The sequence below is a fragment of the Pan paniscus genome, chromosome 3 (assembly GCF_029289425.2).
Source record: "Pan paniscus chromosome 3, NHGRI_mPanPan1-v2.0_pri, whole genome shotgun sequence".
In the NCBI taxonomy this organism is placed as follows: Eukaryota; Metazoa; Chordata; class Mammalia; order Primates; family Hominidae; genus Pan; species Pan paniscus.
In genome coordinates, this window is record NC_073252.2 from 141,267,228 (window position 1) to 141,294,532 (window position 27,305).

At 37.8% G+C, this 27,305-nt stretch overlaps 1 protein-coding gene across 3 annotated transcripts in view; it reads left to right on the forward strand.

Annotated features, from left to right (window-relative positions):
* The window catches only part of GAB1 (GRB2 associated binding protein 1), a 136,590-nt gene that overhangs the window by 53,955 nt on the left and 55,330 nt on the right, over positions 1-27,305 (forward strand). For all 3 annotated transcript variants that reach the window (XM_003820702.6, XM_003820701.6, XM_008974135.5), the window contains exon 2: positions 24,670-24,964. In XM_003820702.6, the coding sequence (XP_003820750.3) occupies positions 24,670-24,964 (295 nt within the window). The remainder of the gene's footprint in view (positions 1-24,669; positions 24,965-27,305) is intronic.

A 27,305-nucleotide genomic window follows, 5' to 3' on the forward strand; every position in this document is an offset into this window, starting at 1 on the left:
CCATCTTGTTGCTCCATGCTTCCTACATCTCAGGGTTCATCTACATAGTCAAAGATAGGTCGCAGGTATGTCTGTGTCCCAGCTTGAGGGGACAGGAAGAAGTGTGGAGGCAGCATGCGCGATGTCTTCATGCTCAGTCCTAGAGAAGGCACACATCATTGCCATGTACTTTGCATTGGGGAGAATTAAGTCACATGGCCGCCCGCATCTGGCTGCCAGAGAGGCTGAGTGGTATAATTTCTACCTGGATGACCATGTGCTCAGTTACAATTCATTCATTGTGGAAGAACAGAAGAACAGATTTGGGTGAGCAGGTAATGGTCTGCCCCACGGTGCTTAATAAATGCAACCATTATGTATTTATTTACAAATAACATTTCAAGTAACGGTCTAAATGTCTTTGTTCTGGGGAAGAGGAATCAAAGAGCTTCTGTAACACAGAATTTGTGCTACATAGCACATATCTCCCATAAGTGTTATTTTTATTTTTTGGAAGGGAGTCTTTTAAGTATTGAACTTCAAATCAAGGTAAACCTTGAGGGAGAAAAGAAAGAGTGGATAAAAAGCAGGAGAAGGAATGGGAATGTATTAAAAGGAATGAATGCTAATTAGCTATATGCTCTTCCTTCCTCTCAGCCAGTCATCTGGGCAACAAGAAAGGCTTACTACAGTTAGATAAATTTAACCCCTTCTCTGACCTGGCAAGGACAAAGTACACTGGCTTCTGAAGAAACTTTTTCTTGGGAGCAAGGTAGTTATTTCAAAGCACAGAAAAAGGCGGCGGGGGGCACAGAGAAGCACAGAGAAGCGGGGGCAGTTGCACAGGTAAAACATTCATCTTGGCTTTTCTTTTTAAAAGATAACTTTGTCCCACATAAAGAGGAAAACTACATAGATATTCATTGAGATTATCTGATTTGTCACTGTTGCCAAAGAAAAAACAAAGGTAAAATACATGAGTTTCTGCCTTCAGAAGAAAGTATTTCAGGTAAAAATTAACTACTAAGCAACTTTTCTCAACAGAAGAAATGCCCAAATTCTTAAGGACAGCCAAGTTGTGAGTTACAGAGCTAGTGTTATAACAGATATTTTTAAATACATATATGAATTACCTCCTTACGTTACTTTATTCTTGTGTTTTTAGCAACTGTTGAAAACAATTATAAGAAATGAAATAATGTCCTGAGCTGCCACATGGTATTTTTTAAAATCTGCGATTTTATTCTTGACAAGTAACATACACTACATGCTTTTGTGTGCAAGTAATGCTCAGATGTTTGATAACGGAGTGATCTTAAAGAGGAGGCATCTGTTTTTGTTTTTATAAGTAGTTCATTGCCTAACTACCGAAAATAGCTGCAGTTATTTTAAACAGATGGTCCCAAGTTAATAGGGAAGAAAGTAGAAGTGAGTCTATTTCCCCAGTTTTTATTTTTACCCCACAAAAATGGTAAAAATAATTAACAGTATATAATTTGAACAAATTCTATCAGAATGCTTTCTTCTAAGTTATTCTTTCTGAGAGAGGGGATTTGTCAATTGAAGTATTTGATGTGGTGGAGTTGAAAGCCAATATAAATTGCTCAAATTTCTACTTTCTGATAGCGTTCATCAAAATGATTGCTGCATTGTTGAAATAGAGCTTTTGATTTTTAAAAGACAATTAAATTGTGGTAAGATACATGAAACCTACCAAAACTTACTTCAAAAGTTTTGAAGTCTTAAGAGGGTGGTAAGTGGTGGTGGTGACATGTTAAGAGTAGGACCTTGCCAGATGACCAGAAAGAATATGGGTTGATGACATTAATATTTTTATGATTTCTGAATTCCTCAGGAGTCCTAAGTTAATAGTTAATAGCCTACTCTTTAGTTTCTGACATTGAAGATAATGAATATTTTGATAATGCAACAACGAATTTGTATTTATAAGGGACTTTGAAGAAGAATGCATTTGTGTGGTATACAGATGCTGTTACTATACATCAGTTTCAGCAGATTACAATAGTACTTGGGCCCAACTACTATCGTATATAGCTATCCATCTGTAAAGAAGATGGATATCTGAGGTTTTTTACTTCTGAAATACTAGGCTGTTAAAGCTTACTGAGATTTTTACTTTCTATTAGTGATAGCAGTACCTTTTTCATGTCTATGGGCTATATTTCCATGTATATGTCCACAAAGTACCTGCAGTTCTTTGATTTTGATTTTTGCATTTTCTTTACTGTTTCATGTGGACTATGGGCTGTAAGCTGCTTACATTGAATCTTTCAGTTTTGCTTCTGTCTGAATTTGTCTAGATGAAAAATACTAGACTGGCTCATATGAAATGATAAAATTGTAGACCAGGGTAGCAAACTATGGCCTGTGGGCCTGATACTGTTTAAGAAGGTTTTTCACATTTACAAAGGTTTTTTTAAAAAAAAAAAAAAAAGAAAAAGAAAAGAATATGAGACAGAAACCATGTGTGTAGCCTACAAAACCTAAAATATTTATGATCTGGCCCTTTACAAAAAGGTTTGCTGTCCTCTGTCATAGACAAATAGTACAGTGTTAAGTGGTTAAGGGCACAGGCTCTGGGTGAGGCCAGACTACTAGGTTCAGATCCTGGCTTTACTATTTCCAGTATGACCTAGTCAAGTTACTTAATGTCTTTGTGACTCGTTTTCTCATCTATAAATGGGAATAAATTACAGCCTACCTCATAGGGCTGTGATGAGGATTAAATTAATGTATAAAGTGCATAGAACACTGTCTGGTACTTAATGAGTATTCAATAAATGTTAATAATTGTTATTGCATTGGAAAAAATCTTGAAAGATCATGTAAACTAATTTTGGCTTTCCAGTGGCGAGTGTCCGCATTATTAAAGACCATTTTTCTGATTTCTGCATCAAGAGTGGAGGGTCATTTTCTTTTTAATGGTGCCTGCTTTACCCAAAAAAGAAAAGAGAGGCCCATAGTCAAATGTAAAAAAATGCTTGAAAACATAAAAAACTGTAACCACAGCTGCTTTTTAAGAAAAGGACAATCAAAGCTCTTTGAATTAAATGACACTTAAAAAACAGCACAAAGATCCTTTTACATACTTAGGACAAGCATAAGAAGAAATAAAGTGGAAATAAAAGATGTGGAAGATAATGTTAGAAGGAAGGGGAAACAGGAATGAGAAAGGTAGTCAGCAGCTGGGTGCTGTGGCTCACACCTGTAATCCCAGCACTTTGGGAGGCCGAGGCAGGCAGATCAGGAGGTCAGGAGATCGAGACCATCCTGGCTAACACGGTGAAACCCTGTCTCTACTAAAAATACAAAAAATTAGCTGGGCATGGTGGCACGTGCCTGTAGTCCCAGCTACTCAGGAGGCTGAGTCAGGAGAGACACTTGAACCCGGGAGGTGGAGGTTGCAGTGAGCCGAGATCGTGCTACTGCACTCCATCCAGCCTGGGGGACAGAGTGAGACTCTGTCTCAAAACAAAACAAAAAAAAGGTAGTCAGCAGAAGAGGAGAAAGATTCGGATCAAAAGGGAAGCTGGAGGTTTTTCAAGGAAGTCCAGTGTTGACATCCCTCCTTCCCTTGGGAACCCACCTCAGTTAATCTGTGTGTCCAATTTAAATGCTTCCATTTGAATAAAGCCTGACTTGTTTATTTTCTATTGCAGAAATAAATTTTTATCATCAAGTAATATTAACTGAATATACATTATATGTAACTTGTGTTCCCTCAGAAAACTGATCACATGTATACAAAAGCATCATATTTTGTATTTTTATTTTTAGGTCAAGCAATTCTGTACCCCTTAGCCACTTAGTTTCATCATCATCATCAGACATTTTTTGGGTTCCTAAATATGTTTCTTCATGTTTAATACTTCTTTATTCTACTTGTTCTTTCAAGTAGGGAAAGGACAAACTTAATTATTTACAAAATGTAGACGATGGTTAAAAAACAGGAAAAAAATTTAATGGAGTGTAATTCATTCTCTCTTTTTCCTTCTTTTGTACTCAGGTTGTTTATTCTGTTGATGGATATTGGACTGGAGTGATGAGTGTTCTAGGATGGGTATTTGATGATGTCAGGGGACTCAAGTAATGGCTTTGCATGAAGATTACACAGTAAAGCTGCACATTGATTACCTCATCTTATTAGCTGATGGAGATGTTTGAGAGGACAAGATTGCAGGGCTTTCAAGCCTGTACAGCTACCAGGATTTGATCCTAAGAGCTTGATCATTGTCATTGCCCATAGGGACTGTGTTAAGAATAGTGGTGGTTTACTACTTAAACGCATGAAAGTGTTATAACAGTTCCCTATGTCTTTTGAATTGTTTAGATAAGGTTAGGACTTTCAGATCAACTTGAGTTTTAATTTTTAGCATTTATAGAATTCTAAAATTAATCCTGTTTGTTTTTGTCTTCCTCCACTAAAATTTAAGTTTGCTGAGGTAGACAGTTTTGTTTCTGGAACCACTATCCCTCCAGCGGCTAGAACAGTGGAACATGTTCAATAAATATTCAATAAATATTTTTGAATAAGTGAATGAATGAACAGGTTAAATGTAATCATTATTTTTAAATGAACTATCCTTTCCAGAGACATACAAATTGCCAGTTGATGGCATTTTTTATTTCTTTTTGTAAAAAGAGTATTTTAAAATTTGAATGAATTCTATTTAACAGATACACAGTTGAGTACATTAGAAGGGACCTTGAACACAAAATCCATGTTTTCGTGGATTAGTATTTTTGCAGCTTAAATGGTGAACGATAGGATTGTTAGATGCAAATAACTCTGGAAGTTAAAGACCTTTAGTTGTAACTCTCCCTAAAATGTTTGTGAGAGCTTGTAAAATGTTGTTCAATTTATTCTATTATAAAAGGGCATTATAATAAATATGAAGTTTTGAAACCATGTTCTTTTAAATGAGGTGAATTATAGAACTCTGTTATTAGCCATTATGCTGTGCCCCCTCTTTTAAAGCATATCCCTCCACATACCCTTTCTAAGGACTTGGGGGTAACAAAATGAGGAGTAAGTGAAGAAAGAAGAAGGCACAGCTTGTCGAGATTGATGGACCGCCCCCCGCCCCCGGGAGAGCAGCGTAGGAAATTGCAGGATGAAATTTGTGTGCCAGTCTTGTCAGCACCCATTCCTGTTGAAGGAGAAGGGCATATGGATGAGGTGGGGAGGATTCCAGCAGAGGGGACCCAGGAAAGGGGAGGGGGTGGGGACAACAGGAAGTGTAATGGGAGGCTTGGGGAAAGTTGAAGATCTGATAAAGGTAGTTGGTGAGGTGAAGAAAGGAGAATCCACTAAAACTTGACCCTAGGAGCATTCTCCGCCGAATGGCATGGGGTAGTGACCCTGACTCTGGACAAGGAGAGAAGCAAATGTACTCCTAGCCCTACTTGGGACCTTAAGGAAAGACTCATCCATGGTCATGATAGTGTAAATGCTGTTTATTGGTTTTAAGCTCTTTAACTCACCCTTCGGAGTGAAAAACAATAGAAAGTTGAGCTGGTTACAGAACAGACTGTAAATGTTATAAACCTTGAAAATGTAAACTATAGATACAGCAGATGGAAATTAGGCAGTGGAAGGGCATGAGGAGAGATGGGGGGAAAGGATGAAAACTGATTGTTCCAAGGAGCTAGAAGATGCACTCTAAGACTGATTAAAAATAGCAGCTCGATCGTGTGGCTTAATGTCATTCTGGTTGAGGGACTGGAATGTGTGGTGCCACTATATTGGGATAAAGCAGGAAAGTGAGATGTCAAGACAGGACTTCAGTAGATCTAAAAGAGGTAAGTCATATATAAGCATATTATTTGGAAATATGGGGTTTCTCTTTCAGTGTCCTGATAAGAGACTGGATTCAGCCCAGATGGTTCAAATGCATACTTTAATGAACGGACTACTTATGGTGTTATGGGCTGGTTTACATTCTTGGGGTTGAGGGACAGAGGAAGAAATAATAAATACTAATTTTAAAAACTGTACACAGGCTCATTGAGCACTGAGGCAGTGGAAGAGTGGCCACTGAAGGGTGCAGTGGTCAGGGATGTAAGGAGCCACTGCTGGAAGCACAGGGAATAAATGCTCCCACTTCTGCCCAAACACAGAGAAAGGCAGAGAGTGAGTGGGGGTTAGGTAAAGCAGAGAGGGGTAAGAGAAGAATAACCAGCAGGGAAGGTAGGTAGAACTTGGGGTGGGGTGATAGTGTTGCCTGATAAACTGTTCTGTACAGTTTGATAATCTCTTGCAGGGAGATGGAATATTTTAATGTAAATATTTGCATTTAGCACCTACTATTTCATCTAATGTGACAGGAGCTTGGTGGACTGGTAGTGACTTGAGCAAGATCTCTGCCCTCAAGTAGCTTATAGTCTGATTGGAAAGACAAGATGCTACCAAAACTAGCAAAAAACAAACAAAAAATATGATTACACATTGTGATTAATGCTGTAAGTTTAATTTCAGAGCACACAAAAAGGTTAATCCTGCTTATATAAACTTAATTCTTTAATAATGATACTGCAGGCATTTTTACAATATAGTTAATTATTTGGGAGTGGGAACAATTCTTTTGAGTAGCCCATTTTGCTCTATTTAACTATAAATACACTACATGCTACAAATCAGATGTACAGATGAAACAGCTGCTGCTTCGTTGTTTTGTTCCTGTTACTCATTTTAATGAATAATTTGAACAGACTCCAAAACATTAAATTATATGTATAAACATACTTTAAGGATTATATCATAATGTTAGTGTATTTAAAACATAGTGGTGATGTCATTACCTAAATATAGTAAATTTTAAGAAAACAAATTATTTGAGCTGTTTTACCCTCTATAAATACTTTGGCAGCAAAACAGACAAGGGCTAAAAATCAACCCAAGCATCCATATCCAAGTATAGAGAGCTGTGAAATTCCCCCACTTTCTTCCTCCTGACATATGAACCTTGATAATTAAAATATATCTTTCCAAGGTCCCTGCATGAAATTTGACTTTTCTTGCCTTTCTAATGGAGATATGAGCAATGGCAGAGACAGGGAAGAGGACTTAGAAGCAGAAGAGTTTTATTCTGTCTTCCTTGGTACTTCCTGTGGCTGAAGGGTTTTGTCCAAAGGGAAAAGATAAATGAACAGAGGAAGATAGATGTAGGCTCATTCCTTATGCCTCCCATCTTCCGTAGCATTCACAGCAGTCTGAGAACAGACAAATTCACGTCCTGGGTTCCTATATCCTGAGCATTTGCTTATTAAAATAAACCTTTGAATACTTCATCTACTCCGATTCAGACTACTCTCTTTCCTCCATGAAAAAGCTGGTGAGGGTGTTATAAGCTGATACTATATGCATGTAAGATGTAGTCATGAATCATTGGAAGCGCACTGCTTTTAGAACCTGCCAAAATTACCATACTAATGCACTTCTATGAAGGGTGTTAAAATGGTAATTAAGCAAATAAACTCTGCTTATTTTAGTACCTTTATTCATTTCAGAATATTTTTTGTATGGATCTCTCATTTGATTTTTACACAGTTTTTAGAAGCAGAATTTCTGCTGTTGCAGGGGAAGTTTTATATGTTCAAGTACTTAAATATGAGAGAAAATCTAGAATTGCCTCTACAAATCATTTTGTTTGTAATAATCATGAGTTACACATTCTGTTTGCTCTAGAAATCAAGAAACAGAATAGTGGATCATTTAAGGCCAGAAACTATATCCACTACTTGTATCTCCCTTTTGGGATGGTTTTCTGATGTTTTTTTCAGTGTGTGTCATTTGTATAACCCTGGCCGGCTGTCTTGAAAATATATGTCACTAATCATGGTAGGGGGTAGGTGGGTGAGGGGGTCATCTGATTGGTTGTTTACATAAATTAGTTGTAGTGTCTGTTATCTTCATATTTAAATAACTGTATATGTTAGTATAAAACTCTAGTATAAAATGGGCAGCTGGCCAGGTGCTGTGGCTCACATCTGTAATCCCAACACTTTGGGAAGCTGAGGCAGGAGGATCGTTTGAGCTCAGGAGTTCGAGACCAACCTAGGCAACATGAGGAAACCTCATCTTTACAAGAAAAAAAAAATAAGTAAGTAAAATGGGCAGTTGGTTTAGAGGAGAGACAGACAAAACCCATACCCTTTCTAGATAGAAAGATCCCCATCTAGATGAGTGTGCTTTCTGATAGGAGTCACACAGCCATCACTGAACCATTGTGTCTTTTACTTTACCTGTTCTTTGATTTTGAAATACTGTGGAAATGAATTCTTAGATTTTCAGAGTTGTCTTTATGGAAATGATTTTGTTTTAGTTATTCACGTCTAGGACATCTGAAAACCAAAAGTAAAGTGGCCAGACCATGTCAGTCTAGAAACTAGCAGCCAGTAAATTGTCTTCTTAAATATTAAGAAAGCAATATACTACCTAGATGCAATCAAATATGTCAGCTTTTCCTTAAAAGGCAATGATCAAAAGTCCAAAGGTGCACAAGGAAATAGTTAACCTACCTAAGTTGAAACAAAAGTTTTGGCTTTAGGACAAAAGGGTTTAATAGGAATTCACAAGTAACCTTTCTATTTTTGAGTGACTGATTTGCAGTTCAAACTACAGGTAACGGCTTTGTGCTTTGTGTTTTATATTGTTGTTGTGTTTTTGTTTGTTTTCCCACGTGTTGGCAGTGCTTGCCTTTTTTGAAATTTTCCCTGCTCATAAACACTCCACTAGGGGGCAGACAAAAGAATAGAGAAGAAAAGAAACCCATATCAATACACTGCATCCAGTATACATTTACATGACATGTTTGCTGCTCCTTCTCTATACTGTGGGGGAAGTCTTTCTGTTCATTCATCCTTCTTATAAGGGCACTCAAAGTGATTTTTAGCAGTCTTATTTTTACATTTAAAATATAAACATATTTCCACAAGTTAAATGGTAATTTTAAAATTCATTGTCATAGTAATTTTTTATGGTTTTTCTGGTATGTCTACCAGTGAACCACTTAATAACGAACACTTAGTTGTGTATTGATGACTGTAATGATGATCCCTATAGGGTTTATCTTATGTGGAGCATTTGTTTACCCATCCACACTAAATTGAGTCTTGCTCTTTTTTTTTTTTTTTTTTTTTTTGAGATAGGGTCTCACCTGTCACCCAGGCTGGAGTGCAGTGGCGCAATCTTGGCTCACTGCAACCTCCGTCTCCTGGGTGTTCAAGTGATTCTCATGCCTCAGTCTCCCCAGTAACTTGGATTACGGGTGTGCACCACCATGCCTGGCTCATTGTTTTGTATTTTTAGTAGAGACAGAGTTTCACCATGTTGGCCAGACTGGTCTTGATCTCCTGATCTCAAATGATCCATCCTCCATGGCCTCCCAAAGTGCTGGGACTACAGGCGTGAGCCACTGTGCCTGGCCTGAGTCTCTACTTTTTGTCAGGCACATGTCCAAGTTTTGAGAACAGAGCAGCAAAGAGAAAGAGCCTGGATGGTAGAGTGTGAAAAGGGGGGTTGTTATGGCTGCCTCCTAAGCCATTTGGTGAAAAGACTAGGCTGTGAAAGGAAACGGAAGAAATTCTTGATGGGTAATGCTGGGTGGTTTTTATTTCTAATTATTCCTTTATAACAGCTCATAATGATTAGAATGCCATATGGAGCTGGAGTTGGGGCTTCACTTGTGAGAGAATAAGCTCCCCTTCTTAATCTATGCCATGTCTAGGGAGGCTAGCTGAAGACTTTTTATTTTTTATTTTTAATTCTTCCTTTATCTTTGCTCCAGCAAGAATCAAATCCAGTTACCAAAAATGTATTTACTTCAACCAACCTGGGGTTACAGAATCTTTAAATGAAAATGTTATTGCTTGGCTGGGCGCGATGGCTCACGTCTGTAATCCCAGCACTTTGGGAGGCTGAGGCAGGCAGATCACCTGAGGTCGGGAGTTCAAGAGCAGCCTGGCCAACATAACGAAACCCCATCTCTACTAAAAATACAGAAAATTAGCTGGGTGTGGTGGCATGCACCTGTAATCCCAGCTACTTAGAAGGTTGAGACAGGAGAATCACTTGAACCTGGGAGGCAGAGGTTGCAGTGAGCCGAGATCACACCACTGTACTCCAGCCTGGACAACAGAGCAAGACTCCATCACAAAAAAAAAAAAAAAAAAAAAAAAAAGTCATTGCTTTGCCTCTTTGTGGTCAGTTATTCAACAAAATACAGAACGTTGTTTTTGTTTTTATTTCTTTTTTATATCATAAAATTTATTTTAACTATGGATGTTTTGTTTTCTCAACTTTCTCTCTAGTTTGGAACAGTTATCTTTGTAGATAACTATAAGTAGATTGTCTAGTAAAGTTTTAAAGCATAAACACTTGAATTGCCTAGGAGTTAAGCTAATTTTTTTTCTGAGACTGTCTTCAGGTTACAATGCTTAACATAAATTGAAATATCAAGAGATTTTTTTTGGAATAAATTATTCATCTGTTAGATTTAATAAATCATTCTGCACACTGTGAGATTGCAATTGTTGGTAAACAAGGTGATAACATTTCTGTTGAGAGGATTATACAGATTTGTTTTAGTCATTATTTGCTTAGAGCATCAACTGCATTCTGTACCAGATCGGGCAAGGCCTAACAGAACATTCATTGAGTTATAATTAAATATCTTAAATGCTAGAATGTTCTGGGGATGCTGTGTTAAGTTAGAAAGTAAATAAATATCTAGTGTTTTTATAATCATGAAATGCATTTTCTTTATGGGTTTCAGGAAGCATTTCAGTTAGGGCTTCACCTTTCCGTAATTCTAGCATGGTAAGCAAGACTTGGAAAAAGTCACAATAGGTGGAAAATTAAGGAATTAAAAATTTAAACCTGCCTCAGAAGGTTGTATGGCTCCTGAAACCAAAGATACATTCATCCTTATTTTAAAAACTAGCTACTTAAAAGTATGTATGATATGAATAAAGATTAGATGAGAATATGGAGAAACAGATTTTTTGATGGTAGCGAGATTATGTGTAATTTTCCCCTTCACTTTTCAGTTGACATTGTTGTTGCTAGTTATTTATTAAAAATAAATTTGTTAAAGTAAATGCCCATATAGCTTACATGATTTTTTTTCTGGAGAACACTTTGCTTGGATATTGGACAACCTTCAGAAATAATAGACTCCACCACAGTACTTTAAGAGGCACAGACATTTAAAATTTATGATATACAAGTATAAGCTAAGTTTATGTTTGCAGGGTTTTTTTTTCTCTTTAACAGCTGCTAGAATTTTAGGATTTCTTAGAATTAAAGACGAGATAAAATTTAAACCAATGCTATCCAAAAATTAATATCTAAGAATAACTTCGCATAAATTATAGAGACCAAGTAGACTTTTGTCTACGCTAATAAAATATTCCTTTGAATCCTTAATAATCTTAGTATAACTGCCCTAGGCGATCCAGGTTGATTGAAGCATTATGGATTTTAGTTGGAAAATTTTCCCTGTGTTTGATTTAGAATTATCTAGCTTTTTCAGGAACAGAACAATAAATAGAATTGTTGTCTTTAACATGCCTACCCTTCTGTACCAGCTGGGATATGAGGACTTTTATCTGTGTTCATAGCATATATATCTGTGTTCCACTTGACTTCTGGTCTACTTTTCTCTATTTCACCAGCATGTACAGTCTTAGGAATGAGGAATGGGGAAGAGATCACTGGATTAGAGAGGGCATGTGTTGAGTGGAAAAATATAGGCCAAATAACTTCCTTCAGAATTTCGTGAAGGTCAGGTCCCACCACAAAGGGTTGGAGATTTGTGGTATTTTGAAGCCCTCTAATTAAATAGGGGAATAGGTATCATCTTTTCCTTTCCTGTTCACCTTCCCCTGTTCTACCCTTCTTCATTCTAGTTAAATACCAGCAATTGGATATTTAAAGTAAAATACTGAAATGTGAAATTCTGTGGTGAAATGTGGGATGTCCAGATGACATCTCTGAAAACCCAAAGCCAATCCCTGTGCTCCAAACTGAAGGTTTATATTTAGAAGACAGTGCAGATCCTGTATTTTTAAATTGCTGTAAACATGTTTATGTGGTTATTTTTAGCTTTTACAGACTTTAGTGAACTTCCAAGTTGGCAAGTCAGACACAGTCGGTTGTTGTCTGTTACCTCAGATGCCAGCACTTCCTGAATGACTCTGGTTGTCTCACTGGGTTTCTAACATGTTGAAAGCAGATGAGTGTGTAAGTTATCTTGTGTCAACTGCACATGGTCTATCTAATCTATCTATATGGGTGATTGTATTACTATACATAGTGTACTTGTTTTCTTTTTTCTTCTTTTTTTTTGTTTTTAAGCTTTTATGAACTGGTAACAATTTTGCTTGGAGCTCAAGATGAGTTGGGTCCTGCCAGATGGCACTGTTATTTCTCTGGCAGAAGTAGCTAGTTATTTTCTCTTTTCCTTCAACACTTCTCTCCTTGTCCTCAAGCATTAAATCATGCATATACAATACAAATCCTTACAGCCGCTGTTATTTTCAGTCCATTGTATCTATTTCCTGTTGACGGAAGGTTATGAGGCTTGGGTAGTGTAGAGGGAGATGAAAAGTTGACAGAAAAAAGAAAGCTGGGCTCATTTTAGGGGCAAAACACCATAAAATGGGCAAGATGGCACTTGGATTTATTGAAAACAAAAAGAAATAAATAGGCAATCATCTTTCTTGTATGGTGAGATCATTATCTGCATGGTGCATGCATGAAGAATCGTTTTCCTCCAAGAATCGTGTTTTATGAAAGGGTGACACCCGTAGCCCTCATGGGGAAAGAGGAAGATGTCATTATTGGCACTTGGGCTGAGCCTTTCACGTTTGCATCAGAGATCTTGATTTCATTATCTGTGCCATAATTTTTATCTTGCATTCAACCTTGTACTTAGTCCTTCTCTTTAGATGAAGTTATTCATTCTTGCTTATTGGACTTAATGTAGTTTATAGTCAGTAGCTCCAGAAGGCATAATTTATCTCTTTGGAAGGATGTCTTTCTAAAGAAACTTTTCATTGCCATATATCTTGTTCTGGAAGCTTTAGACTGAGATTTATGTTAAGAAGAAAATGATATTTAAGCGTTATTTTGGCTTTTTACATATAAATCTAATTATGGAAATTTGAAATTTGATTTGTAACACTTCAGTGCTTTCCCTTTAGTTCTTAATGTGAAAGTGTTGTTTTTAAACAGTGATCCAAATCTTAATATAGCAGTGTTTTATTTTGTTGTAAATTGTGAATGTTTCATAAGAAACTAAGAAAAGAAAATGGGAATGTTTTGTTTTGCTGGAAATTCCAAACAGTAGTTCTAACCCAGAAATAATTATTTTGGATTGGATAGCTGAACAAGAAATGGAATTTAGAATCAGTACATTTTTTGAAGATAAATTTTCATTGAAAAATTCTAGATTGTCATTGGCGTATTTTATTAATGATCAGTTTTATTTAAGCAACCATTTCCTTTCCTAATCATGACAATAACAACATATGGGACACATTTTTAGGGTAGAGTAAGTTTGTGGAACACAGTGAAACTAGGAAATAGACCCACATGCTTGTTAGGATCTCAGGCACAACTGCTTACAGTAGCATTACACAATTTAAATATTTGTTGTGGATTTTATTATTAAAGCTGTACCTGCTTCAGCAATTGATCTTGCTTGTCTCTTAAGTTGAAGAAATATCCTTTAAAACTGCACTGTCCAGCCTGGGCAACCCACTGAGACCTCATCTCTTCCAAAAAATTGAAAAGTTAGCCAGGCGTGGTGGCATGCACGTGTGGTCCCAGCTACTGGACAGGCTGAGGTGGGAGGATTGCTTGAGCCCAGGAGGTTGATGCTGCCATGAGCCATGACTGCTCCATTGCACACAGCCTGAGCAACAGAGCGAGACACTGTTGCAAAACCGAAAACAAAACAACTGCATTGTCCGTATGATAGCTTCTAGCCACATGTGGCTAAATTTAAATTAAATAAGTTAGAAAATCAGTTCCTCAGTTGCATCAGCCACTTTTCAAGTTTTGTAGTCACATGTTGGCTAATGGATCCTGTGATGGTCAGCACAGCCATTTCCATTATCACAGAAAGTTCTGTTGGACAGCACTGCTCCAAAACTGCAATTAGAATTTGCCTCTGTGCAGGAAAATTTTATGTCTTTAATTTGAGAGATAACATGAATTTTCTACTGCATAAACAATATTTATTTTCTCGTGGTCTTGTTCTTTATTTAAACAAGACGTTATTAAACATCAAATGGACATTGACATTATACTTCATAGCATATGCCATTTTGTTCTTATTCTCTGTGATGACGTTACATTCTACCCTCTGAGAGACTGGGAAGTCATTACACACACACATACACACAAATGTATGGATATACAGAGAGAGAGAGACTATATAACTATGTATATATACATAAAAATGCTAACATAATATTCAGTGACTGAAATGTGTGGGCCTTCTCATAGTAGGCACTGTGAAGTTGTAGGTTCCTAATATTAACATATTGGCACGGTTTCAGTCCCAGGGTTCATAATTGACTTATTCCCTGATTAAGTTAGTTTCACTTTTTGTTCACTGAGCCTTGTGGGCTGGAGATTTGAGAGTTTATGGCTGAATTCTTACAACAATAAGAAAACCCACTATTGGTTTGTTGTATCATCCATTATACCCGAAGGCCAAGTTAGTGAAGAACAGAGACAGCATCATTACCAAATGAATTAAGGCATTCATTCATTTGTTCATTTATTCAGGCAACAGTTATCACCCATGCCTTTTAACCACCAAGTCCTTGCATGCTGTACACTATGCTGAACACTTAAAGAGAAATAAGACAGAATCTTGGGGGAGGAAAGCAGTTGTACAAAGGGTTGATTGAAATGCCAAGGTAGAGTGCTATGATGGAGGTTTGCACAAGGTACTGTGGACATCTTGGAGTAGTCAGCTTGACCTGGCCGAGGTGACAGGGGAGCCAGAATTTGCAGAAAGAAAGGTGTTGCCAATATTCCTTCACACCAAATTCCATCTACTCCAAATGGAAAAGATGAGTTTCTTGCCATGATCTCTCAGTATTTTGGGAATTTTGCAAACCATGGGGAGAAAAAAAACTCTTAAAAAAAAAAGCCATTCCTAAGCATCACTTTGATGGCTGTGTAAGACTCCTGTATGGTGGTATATCATCGTTTATTTACTCAGTTTCCTACTGTGACTAATCATCTGGGTTTGCCCAGGACTGAGCCATTTTCTAGGATGTGGGACTTGCAGAGCTAAAACGAGGATAGTCTTGTGAAAACTGGGATAGTTGATCATCCTATCTTCTACTGAATATTTAGATCATTTCAAATATTTACTTACAGAAACAATACTGTGCTGAAAATTTTGGTGCCTAGGTATTTAGCCACATTTTTTTTTTCATTATTTCCTTAGGTGAGAGTCGTAGAAATGGAATTAATGGCTCAATGACTGTGGACATGTTTTGGAGCTCATGGCAGTGCTCATGGTTCTTTATTGCATTTTTTGCTGTATTCAGCTAGATTGGCAGGAGTCTGCCTGGACATTTGCACCACCTCTGCCTCCGCAAGTTCTTAGGGAGATGAGCCAAAGACTTGTTCTTCACTAGCTGCAACTTGTGTTCCAAATGTCTAGCTGGCCAGATTGCATGTAAACTCCAACTAACTCTTGCCTTGGCCAGAAGTAGGCCAAAAGCCAGTCTCAAAAGATGGAGTGAACTCTGTGTCCCGATTTTCCTCTGCCCACATCCTGACCTGAGCTCACTGACTCTGACTGCACATGGTGGTAAGAAAAGGGTGAGATCCAGTGGACCCAAGGCCAGTGGCCTTTCTTCCCAGTACACACTGAGCTGTGAGTCACCCCAGGCCACCATCCGACTCACATGGAACATTGCATGTTTAACTTTGTTTGGCTCCCAGCCAGTTTCTCACTTTTTCCGTCTCCTCTTGGTTAGGGTAAGAAAGCTTGCAAAACCACCAGAGTTAGAGTGTGGGCACAGCCCCAACAATTGGGAATATGAGGACAGAAGTGAAATGGTACTTTCAAGTAAAAATATACTTAGCTTGCCCCACAGTGCTGTATTTAGAATTAATACAGCCATGAGGTGACATATTTTCCTGTGGAACCTAATAAATAAATTTACCTAATTGGGGTCCAAGGCAGACCAGCCTCATACCAAATTGTTCTCTGTAGTAAGATGTATTAAAGTCAAGTCCTATTTTCAGGGTTCTTAACGTGTTAACAGGGGTCCTGTGAAACCTTGAAACTATACAATATTACCTATATACCTTTTTTCTAAGAAAAGTTTTCATTGCTTTAATCAGATGCTCAAAGCCGTCTATGACCCAGAAAAGGTTTAAGAACCACCTATGTATATTAAATACTAAGGGGTTTTTGTCATTGCTTTTTTTTTTTTTTGGCTTTTTGTTTATTTTATGTAGTGCTTATGCCTAGGCTTTGAGGTAGGCATTAATTTAGCAGTAATTTCAACAAGTAAATTATATGCACTGTTACTGAGAATTCAAAATTCCTGAAGTCTTTCCCTAGGTAGTATAGTATTTCTGAGTCAAATTTGATTTTTTTCCTCTTATGAAATTGTTTTATTTCCAACTAATTTGTTGTATCCAGGCAATGTACGTAAACTCTAATATCTTAAGTTTATGGAACAGTTGAAAGCTTAGGCCTAGGCATTGTTCTGCATTATTTTCAGTGTATTCTTTTGTTTATATTACTAAGCTAAAGTTAGCTCGGATAGCACAAGGCTAGAAAATGGTGACAATAGTTTGAAAACAGGAAATTTTAGGCTTCTGTGTGTTTGGAACAGATGATCATAATGATAGAGCCAGTGGAGTGGAAACTTCCACCGAGCCTGTTTTTTCCTTATTTTGCTCTATGAGAAAAGATGGTGCTTCCTGGAAAACAACTCAAGTATTTTAAAGCAAATGGTTTTCCTTTGTCCCTGCTTCATGGTTAATTTGTTTTTCTTTATTTTATTTACTCTAGTAATAGTATTATGGAAATATTTTTAATAGGCAAAGTAATTCCTAAAGTGCTTATTTTAGATTTTTAAATATCTCAATGTATTACCATTTACTGCATGGTTTTTAGAGAAAATTAAAGCAATATATTATAATGACTTTAAGGAAAGAAAAATAAATTTATTCCTCTATTTTAAGTGTTCCCAACTTTTCTTGTTTGTTTGTTTAACCCCCTAAGTGCCAGTCTTTAAAATAAAGTCGTGACTCTTTATCTGTCTAGGCTGTTTCCTGGCTGAGACTCCTTCCACATGTATCCCGGAATTCTATATTTAAAAGAAAGGTTAAATATCCATTCACTAATTGCAGAGTAATAATAAAATAGCATTTCCATATACACATAAACTTTTTGTTTTGTGCACATCATTCCTAGATTATTTTAAACATACAATTTTTTAAAATTATAAAAGCAATAAATGGAAACATTTTGAAAAAACAAAGTATATAAAATATGAGACTCATCTGGCCCTTTCATCTGACCTATTCCTAGTCATCAGAGTTAACAACTTAGTATGTGTCCTTCCAGACCTGTTCTCTAAACATAGTGTGTGTTTGTATAAACACACAGTTTGTGCTGTGTTTGTACAAACACACAGTTATTTCACACAAATGGAAGTATATACCATATGTACAATTCCACACCTTGTTTTTTTTATTTAACAGTTATCTTGTGGGCATTGCTCATGTATGTATATCCATGTCACTTTTTGAATGAATTGCCTAGCTTTATTGTGTAGATGTCCCATAATTTATTTGACCATTATCCTGCTGATAAAATTTAGATTACAACCTATCTTATCAAAAATAGCATTTTCATCTTGTGAAACGCACATCTTCAACCCCGACATTTTACAGATTTCTGAGAGTATATTGAAATTTTGAATTCTACTAAAGAAGTCACAATAATGGTCTTTCCTTAAATATCAGTTGTGAAATACCTTTTAAGAGATTTCAAAATAAAAAATTCCGCTCTACTTTTTTCCCCACACTTTCTCAGGAAAAGAACGGGTTAGTAAAATTACAGTGGTGAGGCTTCCTGGTAGAAGGGAAGTTGGCTCAGGAATGTAGAAAGTATTGCTCTTCAGCTATCTGGACAAGGTATACTTTGTTAGGGCTTAACAACTACCGAGAGACCCCAAGAGGCAGTCAGCAGAGTTCTTTTTCAAGTGCTTAAGGGAATGGGCTTGTTAATGGACTACTTGTGTGATGTTACTGAGAGCTCAAAGGAACAGGAGCTGATGTCTTATCTCAGGGGAAGTTGAGGAAAGCTTTAAAGAACAGGTCTTGAGCTAGGTCTTGAAGGATGAGTAGGAGCTCATGGTGAGGGAAATAAGGTATTTCAGACTGAAAAAGAAACAAGGACCATGTGGGTGCTGTCTGAGGCCATCTGTGGAGGTGAGAGATTGGAGAGATGAGACAGGTAAGTATGGTTTGGAAGAACCTTGTATGCCATCTTACTGAAGGAGTTTGGACTTCAATAACAACTTTGAACTTCCCCCCCCGCCCCGCCCCGAAATCTTTTCATTTAGTCTCAGTGGCTCTCTGTGATGATTATTCTGATGGACAACATCTCACCAAGGCTTTGAGCACTTACAATGCATGAAGTGCTGTTGCAGATACAAAAAAAAAGGAATTAGCTTTCAAGGAGCTTAATGTCCCGTTGGGAAAATAATTCATAAGTATTCGGAGAGTTTGGAAATGTAAAATAATAGACTGTTCCAATCTATTCTACAGCAATGCAAGAGATATTACAGAGCAGTAATTGATTGTCAGTGGTGGGAAGGTAGGGTGTGGGGAGGAAAGGGGAAGGTTGGGAAAAAAGAACCTTGAAGAATGAATTGGGTTTGAAAGATATTTGCTAGTGGGGTAAATATTGTGAACAAAAATAGGAAGATAGAGACAGCATTGGCATGAGCAGAAGATATTAATATAAGAAGATGAAGAATGAGACGTAAGCTTAAAGGACCTGTGTTTTTTTTGTTTTGTTTTGTTTTTGAAATTTTACTTTAAAGAGCAATATAATCCTATTGACTGGATCTATGGTTCTCAATCATGGTGGCACATTAGAATTATCTGTTGAGTGTTTAAAGCTGCCTATTCCAATCTTCACCCCCACCCCCATACACTACAATTTAGTTGGCCTAAGGTGAAACCCCAAGCTTTTTTTTTTTTTAAGCGAAGCTCTCCGGATATTTCTAATGTGCATTCAGGGCAGAGAACCCATGGACTACCCCCGACCTCTTCTCTGATCTTCTCTCTTGCCTGCCCATATATTGGCCACTTCCTCAATAATTAGCTCTTCCAGTAAAGGTACAGGGAAAAGATGAGGGAATTTTGGCAAGCATCACACCAGGCATGTGAGCTGTCATTTATACCACAGAGAACTCACAAAACAGGGTGTACAGCAGTTACAATGTTTTTCTTTAAAGCTGAAGCCATTTGCTAGTTAGGTTAATTAGGCAAAATTTGTGAATTTGTTAGTAACGTTACAGCCATATAGGCAAAATTTGTGAATTTGTTAGTAATATTACAGCCATTAATGGCTTGGGGTTAATCCAGGTTAAAAAATGTTTCCTTTCCACCAAATAGTGGGACTCCATCTGTACTTTCTTGCCAGTATGTACATACCCATACTCTAGGGTGTGTGATAAGCCTGCCTTAAGACCTAGCTTCAGTGTGACAGTTCTACAGGTGAGCATATCCAATTTGCTAAATACAGGAAATGTTTAAAAGAATAGTTCTTTTAAAATGATGTTTAAAAACATCTCTCTTATGTCTGTAGAGTTTTAAAAACAAATTAATTTGTTTACACACCTCTATGCTTGCCTGACCAATTCTTGAATGGGCTGGGCAGATCGCAGTTATATCACTATCCCTGCAATGCATAAATAGTATGAGAACTTCTGTATTTTTAATCCTTGCCTCAAACATTTTGTATTGCGTATTTAGCAGACATTGACTGAGCACCTCCTTGGCACTAGGCAATGGGAAAGGAAAGAAGAAAAGTTAAAATGGCTCCAGCCCTCAGTACATTCAAATGCAGAGATGTCAAATGATTTAGGAAAAAGGTGGAAATGGAGAGCTCAGAGCCAACTCAGGGATGGTGCCCCGAAGAGGGCTGAGCTAAATCTAGGGGGTAGATTTTGTGCCAAGGGGTGAGAGGCAGGACAGAGCAGAGTGTTTGGGAAACTACAAGTATTTCCAATGTGGTTGGAAGGCAGAGGGGCAAGAAGTGACGCTGGAGAGATTTAGGGGTGGAGATGGGGCAGGAGTTGATTGGAGGGTCCTGTGTACCCTGCCAGAGTTTGGGTTTTATCCTGTAGGCACAGGGGGCAGTCACTGAGCATAGGGAATTGGCTTCAGATTTTGGTACTTTTAAGTTACCCCAAAATCCAGACTTAACTGTTGACTTCTTGTTAAATTATTTGTTCAACTCAAAATTGGAGTGACTATTGCATATAAGAAATGGCTACAAAATAAGTTTTTACATAGTCCTTCTCAACTATGCAGACATCTTGCAAATTTCAGCTTCTTCATTACCTGCTCGTAATGGAAGTCTAGTCGTTAAAATGATTTTTTGTGTGAATTTCTTTTAAAATTACTTTGAGTATTTGGTTTTGAAGGTTTCTAGAAAGCCTGTCCTTTTTGTCTGCTCCTGCTCTGCAGGATTGGCAAGGCAGTGTACGGCTTTCTCTGGAGCTACCAAGGCAGCAAGGATAAAAATAGGACAAACTTTAAGAATCTCAGATATTTTCAGATAACAAAGACTGATTTATGTGGGCCCGTTTTGTGCTCTGACAAAACATAGAGACGCTTTTGTGCTGTGATTAGCAAGGGTGCTGATGTCAGTTCTCTTGTCGAGCATCAAGCTTTATTCTGTGGCTAAATTGTGCTTTGTACCATAATCCAGAGAACCTTTGTATCTGCCTTATTAAAGTGTGTAGTTTATGTAATTGCTTTTGTTTTCCAGCTTAATCTGTGCCAGATTCAATGAGGGTGACTCATTTTGTGACTGAGACAAACATTCACATTTGGACCATGTTAAAAATAAATAAATAAATGGCAGGTGCTGCTTGGCTAAATTCTGTGTTTTAATGCTGTAATTTCCTGCCGTAAGGGTTCACGTCTTGTATAATGTCTACTCAGCCTCTGTAATCACTAGCCCAATATATCTAGTGCACCTCAATTCATTGCTACTCATTTCTTGATTATTTATTTTAGTTCCTAAGGGCTTTTTGAATTGTAACAATGTGATTTCAACAGGGAAGCCAAGGAATGGATGGGGGGGAGCCACAGTTAGCCGGAAAACAAAGAGTGACACATAAGCTGTAGCAAAAGGACATGTTCTGTGCTTTTCTGTTTTTGCCATTTTCCCAAGATGTTTTGTGCATGTGTTTTGGTAAAGTTGTCTTAGTTATGTTTATTTTATTATGTATATGTTCAGTATTGGAGCTCTTTTTCTCAAGTGGAAGATGCTTTGAAAGCACTCTCTTCATTGTGGCCCATGTATCAAATCTAATCTCAAAAATTTTACAAGTCTACTCTCTCAGGAGAATTCTGTTTATTTATTGTACAGATATGCTGTGTACTAGGCACTGTGCTATGGCAAATAAAGCAGGCGTGGTCACTATCTTCTTGAACTTTTCAGTCTGTTTGGGGAGTTACATACTACACAAATAAATACAAAGAAAAATTGAATTGCAAAATTACACAAATCACTACGTAGGTAAGTAATAGGATCTCTAAAACTATGCTATTAGTTTACACTGGAGTTGGTTGCATTGAGGGTGGTCAGGGAAGAGAAGCCCTGAAGGTTGGAGTTGGCCAGGCAAAAAGTGAGGGAAAGAATATAATGTATTTAGGGGAAAACATGTGCAAAGTCCCTGAGGCAGGTAAGAGTTTAGCCTCCTATAAACCCTATTATTGGAGGGGGAAAAGTGACAGTTGATAGAAATTGAGAGAAAAAAGACAGGAAACTGTATTTAAAAGATGAACTATACAAGCATAGCAATACAGTACTATTTATTAATAGTATAGGGGCAAATGACACTCTATACAGTGCAACAGCCTCTGAGAGTCTCCTGAAGTGCAGTATAGAAATGGATGCTTATAATACTTAGTCTGAATCATTGGGGAATGGATTATGTTTGGTGAAGTATGTAGTAAAGCATTTTAGAAAGATTTGTGTGCAAGACAATAAAGTTTTAAAAAGTCATTTCTGTATTTAAAGATGAAGCTTCACTATCTGGAGAAATCACTTACTGAATGATATGATTTCTTGAGGGCCCTGCATAAATAACATCATATTTTATATTCTTTTGCTTTACTTCTGCATTACTTTTTAAAGCTTACTGCTTGATAGGGAAGTATCCATAGAGGGATAATTTTACTAAGAGATGATATTTATTTATTTTGCAGTAAGTAGATGCATATTCAATGAATGGATTTTTATAGTCCAGAAAACAGTGCTAAAATCATGTGAATCCAACACTTTATGACTTTTCAATATTATCTAAAACATCTATAGGACTCTACCCTGCCTTCCCTGGACACAAATTATATACTTATTCCTTTGAGCTGCGTGAAGAATGAGAAGTTAATTTAAAATGTTGATGATTAAAGACCTATATAATGTTTTTAGGCCTTTGTGATCTCTGGTCATCCTCTTGTTAAAGGATTGCCTAAATTTTTCTGTAGAGGAATGCTTGTTCATGTAGCAATACCTCTGCAGACATTTTGCCTGGGTTGCTATAGTCTCAAGTATTTTCATGTATGTTAAATATTTTTTTCACAATTAGTCAATTCTTTGAAGGTAGGAATAATGAATTATATACTTGTTTTTCTTCCCACAAGTAGCAAAGGGAATGTTTTATTCCACTGGGGGTTTTTGAGTCCTTCCACTTCCCAGAGCATCCCCAGCACCCCGCTGCCCTTTTTTTTTTTTTTTTTTTTTTTTTGAGGAGGAGTCTTCTTCTGTCCAGGCTGGAGCGCAGTGATCTCAGCTCACTGCAACTGCCAACTCCGGGTTCAAGCGATTCTCCTGCCTCAGCCTCCTAAGTAGCTGGGATTACAGGAACCTGCCACCACACCCAGCTAATTTTTGTATTTTTTAGTAGAGACGGGGTTTCACCATGTTGGCCAGGCTGGTCTCGAACTCCTGACCTCAAGTGATCTGCCCACCTCGGCCTCCCAATGTGCTGGGATTACAGGCATGAGCCATTGCACCCAGGCCCAGAGTGTCCTCTTGAGGTAGTCTTACCTAGAATGTTGAATCTGGAGCAGAGAATGTTTCTTAGTAAATGACTGAGACTTGCTAAAATAGGCCTCTTTTCTGTCTAGCTGCCTCCCTGAGGAAGAATTTCAAAGAGGAGTAAGGTGTAAGTTTGTTTCCAGGCACACATGTTGGGGTTAAAGGCTGATAAGGAAGGCTGTTTGTCATTTGGTTCTGCTTTTATTATTTGGTGACCATAGATTTAGGGAGGGTGATAGTAAAATAATTTTTTAGGCTTCATTAGGTATAGTATTAAACTCAAAATTTACCAGAACTTGTGGAGGGGGTATGTGGTGAGTGTATTACAGATTGCCCATGTATGTTTGTTGGGAAGAGGAGGGGAAATATTACAAAGAGTTAAATCCCATACTCAAGAATACAGGTCTTACTCGTATAGTCTTTGAACAACAGGCTGTGTGGCTAAAAGAGAGACACAATCAATTGCTTCCCAGTCAAGAAGCCAGAAAAGCTTCAAAACCTTTCCCCCTCCCTACTCCTTGCCACCGCACCTAAAAAAAAGAGAAATCTTTTAAGTGTTTAAAATCTGTAGGAGTCTTATGAAGAAGCAGCTTTATGTGTATTCTTTATGGCATGATATTAATGCATGAAAATCTGTTGCTTTTTTAAAAATTGTGGCAAAATATACATAACATAAAATTTATCATTTTAGCTATTTTTAATATACAGTTCACTAGCATTAAGTATTAATACATTCATTGCAACCATGGCCACCATCATCTCCAGAACTTGATCTTCTTCAACTCAAACTCTAGGCCCATTAAATACTGTAATAACTCTCCATTTCCCACCCCTCCCCCTCCACAGGGCCTGACAAATACCATTCTGCTTTCTGTCTGTATGAATTTGACTACTTGAACTACCTCATATAAGTGGAATCATACAATATTTATCTTTTTATGACTGGCTTATTTCACTTAGCATAATGTCCAGCTTCATTCTTTTGCGTATGGATTTCTAGTTTTCCTAACACCATTTGTTGAAACCATGACTTTTTCATATTTAGTAAAAACTGAATCCTCCTTGATGTATTGCCTCGATATTATATAGTAGGAGATTTAATCGAATATACTGAATATATATATACATTATTAAGTTAATTGAGTTATGAGTAAACGTTGCTTTTCAGAGTGGCAGATTATCCTGTGGTAAAAACACACACACAAACACACACATATTGTGACTTTCTCTAAACAATGCATTTGTAAAATCAGTTTGATAAATGTGCATCTTCTTGAAAACATTATCTCAAGTTAATACTGAATGGATATTTTTGTTTTGTTTCTAGGCATGGAAGAGGAGATGGTTCGTGTTACGCAGTGGCCGTTTAACTGGAGATCCAGATGTTTTGGAATATTACAAAAATGATCATGCCAAGAAGCCTATTCGTATTATTGATTTAAATTTATGTCAACAAGTAGATGCAGGATTGACATTTAACAAAAAAGAGTTTGAAAACAGCTACATTTTTGATATCAACACTATTGACCGGATTTTCTACTTGGTAGCAGACAGCGAGGAGGAGATGAATAAGTGGGTTCGTTGTATTTGTGACATCTGTGGGTTTAATCCAACAGAAGAAGGTAAGTTCAAGATATTATTATTCAACTTGAATTCTTCTTTTCTGCTACATTTCCAGAAATGTCATACAATTCTTTGTTATTTTAGTTACACAATATAATGTTTTATTTTTATAATAGGAACTTGACATTTGGAAAAAGCACTGAATCCTTTAATTAGTTTGGGGAGAAACTGTTTACAAGTTTTAGAGCGACAGACTTAGACATATTGGGGCAGTTTTTAAATATCCTGAAGTAAAAGGTGACAAGAAGACATTTTAAGAACATTTATTGAATTCCAATATAAATATTCAGTTTAACCATATAACACTGTTGATATTTTACTATTTTTCACCTATTAAAAATAGCACATTTGGCCGGGCGCGGTGGCTCACGCCTGCAATCCCAGCACTCTGGGAGGCCGAGGCGGGTGGATCACGAGGTCAGGAGATCAAGACCATCCTGGCTAACACAGTGAAACCCTGTCTCTACTAAAAATACAAAAAAAAATTAGCTGGGCTTGGTGGCAGGCACCTGTGGTCCCAGCTACTCCAGAGGCTGAGGCAGGAGAATGGTGTGAACCCGAGAGGTGGAGCTTACAGTGAGCCGAGATCGCGCCACTGCACTCCAGCCTTGGCGACAGAGTGAGACTCCGTCTCAAAAAAAAAAAAGCACTTTTATGTAGCTCAACCCAATTATTTAGGTGCTATTTAAAAATATTTTTTAAAACTATATTAGATTATGGCCGGGCACAGTGGCTCACACCTATAATCCCTGCACTTTGGGAGACTGAGGCAGATGGGTCACTTGAGGTAAGGAGTTCTTCAAGACCAGCCTGGCCAACATGGTGAAATTCCATCTCTACTAAAAATACAAAAATTATCCGGGCGTGGTGGCACACGCCTGTAGTTCCAGCTACCCAGGAGGCTGAGGCAGGAGAATCGCTTGAACCCAGGAGGCGGAGGCTACAGTGAGCCAAGATTGCACCATTGCACTCCAGCCTGGGTGACAGAGCAAGACGCCGTCTCAAAAAACTATATTAGATTATCCCATTTATGCCTAGTGTTCCATTATTGGAACTCTAAGCATGTGGGAGTTATTTATATCCCACTGCTCAAGGTCATCGCCAAGGTCTGATTGCAAACATTCAAAAAATTGCAACCTCAAGCATAAATAGGTTATGAAGTTAGGAAATAGCCAAGGTAATTATCATTACCTATGAAATGCAAGTGAGAATCAGTCACAAAACACAATGAACAAGTACCAAACAAATGAATTACTTAGCACAGGTCATACAAGGAACATGGAGGAAGAAAGAGGGGCTCAAGGTTTGGGTAAGAGGTAGTGAAGGAAAGCTTCTGAAAGGAAAATAAATTGCAAAATGTAGGCTTTTGAAAGAAACAGTATTTCTGTGTAAATGAAAGGAGGGACGCAGAACCCTCCAGGCTTAGGGACTTAGGAAAGAACAGACCCAGAGAAGGAATCGAATTTTACTTGACTGGGGCAGTAAGGCTCTGAGTGAAAAAGGCCCAGGGACAGTTGCTTACAAATCTTGAATGAGGGACTGAGATTTGGGGTGCCTATCCTGGAAAGAGCTGAGTGACCAGAGGGCTCAAGAATTTTACAAGTGGAATTCTACCTCGGGTACTTTTTTATTATTATTATTATTTTCTTTTTTTTGAGATAGGATCTCACTTTGTCGCCTAGGCTGGAGTACAGTGGCATGATCTCTGCTCACTGCAACCTCTGCCTCCCAGGTTCAAGCGATTCTCGTGCCTCAGCCTTCTGAGTAGCTGGAATTACAGGTGTGCACCACCACACTGGGCTAATTTTTAATATTTTTAATAGAGATGGGGTTTCACCATGTTGGCCAGGCTGGTCTCAACTCCTGGCGTCAAGTGATCTGCCTGCCTCAGTCTCCCAAAGTGCTGGGATTACAGGCATGAGCCACCACACCTGACCTCGGGCACTTTTTAATAGCTGGCTGACCACTTCTTCTCTCTGCTCTTCCTTTTTAAACAAACGCTCAACATGTAGGTAGGGGACTCCAGTACAAAGTAGTTTTGTAGAGCCAAGAATCAGAAATAAAGGTGAACTGTGGTCTTTGACCTTCTTGTCTTTGTGGTTATACTCACATTTAGAAGCGTGCATTTCCGAACATCTACATTTAGGAGTGCTGTAGATACCATAAGGAGTGGAAAATTGTGTTAATAATCAACACCAAGATTCGGATTGAAGTGGAGCTAATCATCTCTAATGAGCTCAGGCCAGCGTGCCGCTTCCTCTCTGGCCAGTCAGCAGCCCTGGGGAGAGGAGCCTGCCAGGGCTGGGGTTTGCCCAGTGGGGTCGGGGAAACCCCTTAATG